The sequence below is a fragment of the Echinops telfairi genome, unplaced genomic scaffold (genome assembly GCF_000313985.2).
Source record: "Echinops telfairi isolate 266 unplaced genomic scaffold, ASM31398v2 ScPeMD7_10;HRSCAF=50, whole genome shotgun sequence".
NCBI lineage: Eukaryota > Metazoa > Chordata > Mammalia > Afrosoricida > Tenrecidae > Echinops > Echinops telfairi.
In genome coordinates this window covers 1,144,302-1,153,494 of record NW_022103907.1, presented here as the reverse complement: position 1 = coordinate 1,153,494, position 9,193 = coordinate 1,144,302, and the positions used below count along the sequence as shown (strand labels likewise).

At 50.4% G+C, this 9,193-nt stretch overlaps 1 protein-coding gene across 3 annotated transcripts in view; it reads right to left on the bottom strand.

Moving 5' to 3' along the window:
- Nucleotides 1–9,193, bottom strand: part of LOC101654748 (phospholipase B1, membrane-associated) — a 71,212-nt gene that overhangs the window by 757 nt on the left and 61,262 nt on the right. Inside the window, exons 29-33 of one of the 3 annotated variants that reach the window (XM_045287050.1) lie at nt 8,242–8,314; nt 7,909–8,013; nt 6,238–6,333; nt 5,661–5,732; nt 1,386–1,446 (exon numbers count right to left, since the gene is read on the bottom strand). In XM_045287050.1, coding sequence (XP_045142985.1) covers nt 1,386–1,446; nt 5,661–5,732; nt 6,238–6,333; nt 7,909–8,013; nt 8,242–8,314 — 407 coding nt within the window. Of the gene's footprint in view, nt 1–273; nt 1,447–5,660; nt 5,733–6,237; nt 6,334–7,908; nt 8,014–8,241; nt 8,315–9,193 lie in introns of those variants that run through there. The other 2 variants (XM_045287048.1, XM_045287049.1) reach the window with 2 other exon arrangements.

Sequence of the window (9,193 nt, the reverse complement as noted above, 5' to 3'; positions counted from 1 at the left end):
GGTCTTGGAAACCCACAGGGGCACTTCCACTCTCAACTCAGTTACAGTGAGAGTTTCTTGAGTTCCTGCATGTAAGGCTCCCTCAAGGGAGGATGGGTCTCCCAAGGAGGCAGCCTCCTTCTTGTGTTTCCTTGCCAGCATCTCCCTTTCTAAGTGTACGAGTTTGAAAGGTTGGGCTACAGACTGGGGGACTGATAAGCAACCCATGGAAGAGAAGGCTGGGCAGGCAGATAGAGCCCCCCTCCACCCCCCACAACCTGGGCTTTCCTCTCAGCTACTCTTGGAAAACTACTGTCATCCCAGGAGTGCTCAGGAAATCAGGCAAGGTAGACACGGGTGGACAGCTGTTTCTGGAGTCGATTAAAGGACACCAATGTGAGAAGGGCTGGGGGAGGAGGCACATGGACCTTCCTCCCTGGATTCTATTCTTCCTCCCGCCTCTGTGTTTTCCTTACTCTGAAGGGACAGTCATCAAGTGCCTGCTCTGCTGAGCCTGGTGCTCGCAGCAGTGATCGGTATCTGAGGTCTAAGGTGGGTCACCTTCTCTCATTGTCCAGTAGGCATATAAGACAGGTACCGAAACCATCACACCAGCGAGGAGAATGAGTCAGGGTCTCATGAGAAGCACCAACAGAAAGGAGCGCACAACGCAGGTGAGTGTCTGGGGGTGGGGGAAGTAATAGATGACAAAGTAGATCTCAGAGAGGAAAACATCTGAGGCTGGGAGAACATGAGCACAGGTGGAGTTGGGGGGTGACCCGCTAAGAGGAGAAACTGACAGTTGTCAGAGCACAGAGAGAGGCAATTGTGGGGGGGCTTGTCTGGAATGTTGGTCCCTTTGCCAGGAGCACAGAGTGTCAAAGGCAATAGGGGGAGGTGAGCCTTCCCTCTGGCCTCTACTCAATAGGGAGTAAGGGCCTGAGGAAGGACTCTCAACAGCTGGGACAAGACTGGGGTCACTTTTTAGCAGCAAGTGAGGGGTGAATGGAGAAGGGAGGGAGGTGGGAAAGTTGGGAAGACAAGTCAGGGACCATGTCAGTGATCCAGGTAAGGGTTGTCCATGCCCTGACAAGGGGTGAGCAATAGGATTATGAGCTCTGAGAATATACATGCTGTCTTATTTATCTTTGCCTTCTCATTCTTAGCTCCTAGTAGTGCCTGGCCTATGAAATAGCTGCCCTACACCTTTCTCAAGACAGAATCTGACAGCTCCTTAAGAAGTGATGGTGATTTGGTTAAAGAGTTTACGCCTGGCCCATTAGGGATTTCTAGGACTTTGCATCTAATCATTTGGACTGGTGGGCATGTCACCTTAAAAGCCACATAATTTAAATCCTCTTTACTCAAAGCCCAACACCAGCATGCGAGAAATCTGAAACCATTACCTCTGGTACTTCCCACATCCTCCTTCTTCCTGCCACTCTTGGAGGCGGATGACCCACAAGTCTGGATCCAAGACAGGTGGAAAAGGCAGCAGAAAGGGAGTTTGGTTCATGGGAATAAGTGCCCATCTTCTCGGGAACCCCATAGACACATGGGGGAGCTGCAAGTCTATTCTATGGCCGCTGCTCAAAAGAGGGGAGCAATGAATGGTGACGCTGGACCCAAAATGGAAACTTGGCCTCCTAGATTAAAGCAGGTCCCTCTGCTTTTATTGGTGCTAAGGCCTTACTGAGCCTTATTTAATCCTTTTGTGACTTTTGGGACATATATTGTTCGCCAATATTGTCTGCTTTTCAGGATTTTTTGGGAAGTTATTATCCCAGTTTTAGTAAATGCAATGCCTGGCAGGGACCTATAATTAAGAAAATCTGTAGAAACAACTCTCACCCCATTGATTCTACCACCAGAGTCCATGTGAGGCATCTGTGCCACACAATTGTATCAAAATCCACATTATTTCCAAATTTCCCCCAGGAGTAAGGGCATTTCCAATTAACTAGAAATTAAAGACATTTGTAAAAACAAGGCTTAACTTAAATAAGTAGTAAAAGGAGTACTTTGGACAGAGACCAACAGCAGCTTTAAACCTGCGGTTCACATAGAAGACAACACCACCCAGAAATAAAACCACTTAAAATAAAAGCAGTATTCAAAATGAAATAAACTTACAATACTGAAAATAGGGAACCACGTGTATCATCCACAATAAAGGCAACTACAAGGGGACTAGCAGGGAAGGTACAGCTACAAAACATTCAAATGGAGAGGAAGTCAAGTAGTTCTCAGGCGAGAAGAGACTATATTAAACTTGGAATACAAATAACAAAATAACCTCAAAGAGAATGGAAAAGTTCATCAAAATAAAAAAGACCACAAGAAAGTGGTTAGTAGAACAACAACAACAACAACAACAAAAGTAATAAAGCCCAGAGACAAAAGGGACTCGCTCAGCAGATAGTTTTATGAGGAACATAGTGAACAATAACACCTCAAAAAAAGACACAGTAAAAGGACAGAAATAAATTCATCTATATTGACAAAGGTATGGAAATGGATTAAATGTAACAGTCAAGAGACAGAGTAGAATGGATAAAAAAACAGAACCCATTAATATGGGGCTTAATCACTCCTTAAACACAATGACCAATGTAGACTAAAAGTTGAAGGGTGGAAAACAATCGAGCTAATGACAACAAGAAAAAAGGGGGAGAGGCAATATTAATCTCTGATAAAATGGACTTCAAGGCAAAGTTCTTCACGAGAGACAGAGACATTGCATAATGACTGACATGACAACTGATAAGACAAAACCATAAGAAACAAAGACTCTGGAAGGACATTAACCAAAGTGCTGTGGATTAGAAGAGAGAAATAGACAGCACTACACGAATTGTAAGAAATTACAATATATTACTTTCCAGGAAGGACAAAACAACAGGAAATCAGCCCAATAAAAACACAGGACTAAATAACCCAATTAAACAACTGGACCTCCTAGACATACACAGAAAACCTCACCCAACAGCGGCAATATACATTCTTTTCCAGTACACATGGAACAGTCTCTGGACTAGCTTCGGATACAAAACAAGTCTGAACACATTTAAAAATCTCAAGATGCTTTTACAAAAGGCTTTCTCAGACCACAATACTGTTGTTGTTCGGTGGCAGTGAGTCTATTCCGCCCCATAGTGTGTCTATGCACAATAAAACAGACACCGTCTGACCCTGCACCCATCCTCCCAATTATTCCTATTCTTTAGCCTCATGTTTCAGCAACAGGGTCAAGACATCTCTTTGAGAGCCTTCCTCTCCTTTGCTGCCCCTCTACCCTACCTAACATGTTCTTTGTCAGGGATCATTCTCTCCTGACAACATATGCAAAGTATATAAAGATGATGTCTCACCATCCTTGCTTCTAAGGGGCACTTTGGTGCATTTCTATAAGGCAGATCAGTTTGTGCTTTTAGCTGTCCATGGTATTTTCATTATTTTTCATCAGTACCACATCAAATGTATCTATTCTCCTTTGGTCTTCTTTATTCAGTGCCCAACCATCACATGCACAATCAAGATGCCATGACTCTGGGCAGGCACATCTTACTCCTCAAAGTAACATCCTTACTTTTCAATACTCTAAAGAAGTCCTGTGCAGCTGATTTACCCAATGCAACTCATATTTTGATTTCTTGACTGCTGCTCCCATGACTGTGGGTCTAAGCAAGATAAAAGGTTGACAACTTCAATCTTGTATCCCTTTATAGTTACCAATGGGTAAGTAAAGGCCCAATTGAGAGGATTTTGATCTTCCTTATACTGAGTTGTAATCCATACTGAAGGCTGTAATCCTGGCTCTTCATCAGGAAGTGTTTCAAGTCCTCCTCACTTTCAGCAAGCAAGATTGTGTCCTCTGCATATTGCAGGTTGTTAATAAGCCTTCCTCCAACCGTGATGACACATGATTCTTCATATAATCCAACTTTCCTGATTATTTGCTTCGCATACAGATAGAGTAAATATGATGAGAGTAGACACCCGTGACACACACCTTTTCTGATTTTAAACTGTGACTGGGGAATGCACGCTAAAGATGTGAGAGCCATAGAACAAACAGAGAGATGCACTCCCATGTCCAATGCAGGGCTGTTCACAGTAGCATAAAAATGTAAACAAACTAAATGTCCACCAGGGGAATGGTAGATCAACAAGCTTGTACAAACACGCACAATGGAATGCTATGCGTTGCCAGAGAATAATCATGAAGCCATGAAGAACCTCAAGGCATGGATGGATTTGGAGAACATTATGATTAGTCAAATAAAACCATCACAAGAGGAAAACTATCGTATGAGACCACTGTTAGAAAATGAAAAATCAACACAAAGGTTTTTATACTAAAAGAAATAGACTTTTCTGGTTACTAGGGATGGAGAGGAAGGGACTGAAGGAGAAGACAGAGGTGAGTGGATAGACCATGGTTAAGCTGGATGGTGGGAGGACAATATTATATAGGACGGAGAAGGGGGAAAAGCGAGATGGGTACAGCCAGGTATATGGAGATCTGATAAAGCAGTTTTAGTTGTTGAATGCCAAAGTGGTGCTCTGAAATGTACACGCCCAACTAATCCACACACATTTTTAAAATTTCCATTTGATTTCCATATTTCATTACTGAAAACACATGGTATATAGAATATTTCAAACTATGAGATAATTCCATCATGAAGAGGTTAAAGAGTCATAGCTATGGCCTATAAAACTCACTGCCATCCAGTCAATGCCAACTTATACTGAACCTAGAGAACAAGGCAGAACTGGCCCTGTATGTTTCTGAGACTGTAACTCTTTAAGGGAGTAGAAAGCCTTATTTTTCTTCCGAGCAGTGGATGGTGGTTTAGAACTGCTGACCTTGTGGTTAGCAGCCCAATCCATAACCACTGTACCACCAAGCTCCTCATGGCCTAGTAAAGGAGGCTCCAACTCCTCTGAAAGTTCCCTTGATTCCAAAACACTCAGCAGTTCCACAGGGACAAGGCCTGGCCCTTACAGAGACGAAACCACTGCCATCAGATGGATTGCCACTCGCAGTGGCCCGGTGGTCCAAGAAGACAGAGGAGAACTGCCCACAGGGTTTAGGGGCTGGACGTCTCAATCAGGGCAGAGTGTCACATAGGTCCCCTGAGGGGCAGCTGGTGGGCTTAAACTGCCAACCTCCCAGCTGCAGCCAAGAACTTTGTCCACTCAGCTACCAGCACTCCGAAAGGAAGTTCAAGGCGATGAGAACATGAACCTGCCCCCACCCCTGGGCTTGAAGTGAAGCTTAACAATCACTCACATATTCTTCCTTAAAAGGAGCCCCTGAGCGGAGTCCTCACCAAGGTTCCACCAGCAGCCCCCCTGCCTCCTCCTCCTCCTCCTCCTCACAGCTCTGGGCTCTCCATTTGCCCCTCCCATCACAGACCCTCTCTCTACGGGAGCATCCCTAAGCCTGCTCTGAGGTCTCTGACCACCACTCTCTCACCCCCTCCCCCCTCAGCTGCTTCTCCCTGTGCCCTCCTGCCTCCCTGGAACCCTTCTCCCACAGCTCCATGGCTGACACTGGGTGCCAGGCGCGTGGGGGAAGGTGGCAGTGCGGAGCCCTGGTGGTGGGTGCAGGGAAGAGGGGGAGCCACGTTCTGGGTTCTGGAGAGGGACAACAGCAGGTGCTTCTGGATTACCTTGGTGGGGCAGGAAACGGGGATCACCGCTGCCAGCTTCAGGGTGTTCGACTTCATTCCGAGTGGCTGAAGCTGGTGGGAAGGAAAAGAGAGGTGGGTGTGGTCATTTTGTTCTGACCAAGTGACCAAATCCTCACTGCCTAGTGCAGTGGGTGGAACTCGGACCTTGATGTCAGCGAGCCTGGCTGCTCCTGGCTCTGCCAGTGGTCGCTCTGTGACCTGGGTGGGTGGGTGGGTCTCTTAGCGTCTCCCTTACAAACTCTGAATACTTAATCTTAAATACGGAGGCTTAAACTGCCTGGCACAGTGTTGGCACATGGGACACACTGAGCAAGTGTGAAGTGTCTGCCTCCCAGGCACCGGCTGAGAGCCCCTGGAGAGTCCACAGGAGAGGGCGAGGCCGGGCCGGGCACAATCACACGGGCGTCCTATTTGAAGAGAGTCTCCGCAGTCAGCGCGTCTCTCATCGCGGGCCCCTTGCAAAGGGAGGCCCAGGACAAGGTGCCACGCTGCAGGGGTGGGACAGTGGCCTGAGACGAGCCCCCAGGGAACCGGCGCACCAGCTGCCTCCTCTTACCATGTTGGCCCAAAGGGCCCTGGAGAGCTGGGAGTGGAATTTCTGATTTGGGTGGATGCAGTCTGGGGCGAAGAAGGAGGTGTCCGGGCGTCCATCCTGCGGGGAGAAGCACAGTCCTCAAGAGGCCATTGGCTCGGGTGGGCCTGGCCCTGCCCTGCCTGCTAGTCCCTCCTCCCCCAGGGGTGGGTGGAGACTGGTCCTCCCCAGGCCTGCTAGCTCCGGATGGAGCAGAGAGATCCGGAGCAGGTAGCCTCAGGGCCCACACCAGCCCCTTACTGCTGCCACAGTGCCCCTCACTGCACCCAAGAGCCCCCTGTGTACATGTACGCGCTGTCACAGGACGCCTTCAAGATCCACAGAAACAAACCCGCCGCCACTGAGCTGATTGCCACTCATGGGGACACCACGGTCACCTCGTCACACAGCCCGTAGGGTTGTCCTGACTCTAATCCTTCCGTCAGCTCAGCTTCAGGCCAGTCGTCACATGTCAGTCATTTGCACCCCTGGGAACCTGCTACCCGAGCTTATGCCACAGGTGCTGGACCAGGCTCCTTGTCTCTGAGGAACCCTGGCCGGCCACCTGGGAAAACCTCTCCGCAGTGTTTGTCCAGCTGGCCCTTGGGGTCTTGGGGCGGGGGGCAGGGGTGAGTGTGTGAGAATCTAGGCCGACCCCCGGCCGTGTGCCCCCTGACTCCTGTCTCCATGACTCGGGGGCACAGGCCTGTCTCCTTGCAACTCTGACCCAGTGAGGAGGGTCTTGGGACAGAGGCTCCGGTGAGCAGAAGCCAGCCCTCCCCCGGCCCTTTCTCTGATCTCTTCTGTTCAGAGTGGACGCATCAGGAAAAGAACACGGCCAGGTGGCACACAGCGAACCCAGAAACCCTTCTTGCTAACTGAAGACTCAGAGAGTGTTGGGGGGCTGCTGGGGGCACGGCAGGAGGCTGGTCACCATGTAAGGACTTGTGGTTGTTTTGGTTCTGCCCCTTCAGGACAGACACCGCCGGCCCTGGGCCCTCCTCGTGATCGGCGGTCTGTTTGCGTCCACTTCTCCGGCTACTGTGTCAGTCCTCATGAGGGGCTCCCTCGTGTCCACTGACCCCTCCTTGATCACCCACAAGACCTCTCACTCCCCACGGGGCTTCAGCAAAGCCACTTCCCAGCTCCGGGCCTGTGATGGGTGGTGGACAAGGTCTAGTGTCTGAATAGCACCGTGCCGGGGGGGATACCAAACCTCCAACCAAACCCACTCTCACTGAGTGCGTCCATTCTGATGTGCAGCAAACTTCTACAGGGGACCCAAGGCTGTTTTTCCTCATGGGAGCAGACAACCTCATCTCTGCAGAGGAACAGCTAGTGGGTTTGAACTGCTGACCCTGAGGTTAGCAGGACATAGTAGGTGTGCCATAGAACAGATGCTGTCTTCAGCCCTAATGGAGCTCGCCACACCAGCTGTCCTGGAGGCCACGGCCCAAACATTCCCTCGGGCCGCACCCCCCAGAGCACAGTGTGGGGAGCAGCTTTCCCCTGCCTGGTCTTTACCATGTTGTGGGCACCCCGCCCCCCAATACACACACTCTTATGGGAGCACTTGGGATTCTCCCAAGCTTCTTTCCCAAATGGAGCATGGCCGGCTCCCCCCAGGAGCCCCGTGGGTGTGGGCAGGTAGTGCACCTGTAGGCTTGGGACCCGGACGTTTTGGAAGAAGGGCTGCAGAACCACGGCGAAGTCTCCTCGGGTGTCGTAGCGGCCTGAATCCACCAGCTGACGCATTCTGTCCTGCGGAACACACAGCCAGTTCAGCATATGCAATGGCTGTGCTGTGGTGCTAGGGTCAGGGCCAAAGGTAGTGGACAGCATGTGTGACACCCTTGCCCCCATTTCCCAGCCAAGGGCTGTGTTCAGCCTGTTATTTCCTTAAGATCACAAACACATTTTGCTGTAACTTTCCTTCCAGACAATTGGAAGTAAGTGAATGGTGGAGAGAGGTCTCCTTCATGGACTTACTTGGTAGACCTGGGTGATGATGTCTAACTGTTCAGATTTCCCTTTCTGGTCCAGAACACAGTTACAGAGAAGCCTGCACAAAGGGAGGCAGGAGAAGCCAGAGCTGAAGCCCAGACCATGCAGAGGCCGGGCCTCAGGGTGGGTATGGCTTTGGTTACAGGGAGGGTGACTTCTGGGAGCCCTGGCCCAGTGTGGTTAGCTAGCACGTGTGCTGTGGGGTTGGACGCAATGCCTGGGGCAGGTTGTCAGCCCAGTAGGGGCACAGGATCCAGTCCCTCAGGAACGTGGAGCGTGAGCAAGCACGCACTCACATAACAGAGGACCAGTGCCGGGTGCAGGCACTAGGCTTCCCACCCTTTACATGAAGCAGATGAACCAGGCAGAGCCAATCCAACTTGGCATGGAAATAAAAATGCATCGGAGCTGGTCTTCGGCGGTCATGACCCTCATGCCCGCAGACACCACCTTGGACCACACTGTCTTCCTTCCTCGTTACCACCTGTCTACCACCTTGCTTCTACTATGAGGCATTTCCTGCCTATAGAAGAGCCGTCACATATTACAGAGCTAAGGCGGCGTTAAGCATGGTGCCCAGGAGGCCGGCTGCAGAAGCGTCCTTCAATGAACATCCTCTGTAAGTTATAAAGGAGAACGGAACACGCACTCATGGACCCCCACCTGGCTGAAGAAACAGCACGCTCCCAGGTGTAAGTTCCCTGTGGGCCCCCTCCTGCCCCAATTCCCTTCTTCCCTCTAAAGGCCAAGGCTGTTCTGAAGCTGAAGCTTGTGCTTCCTCTCCTGGTGTGTTGTCCTCCGTCTGCTGCATTGAGCACACGTGCAACCCGCCCTGCGCTGGCCCCTTCCCAGGCCTGGCCTTCACCCTCTCAGACACCAGCCTTTGTCCCAGCCTGCCCCCAGGACCACAGAGACTCCTGCCTGGCACCTGGAGGTT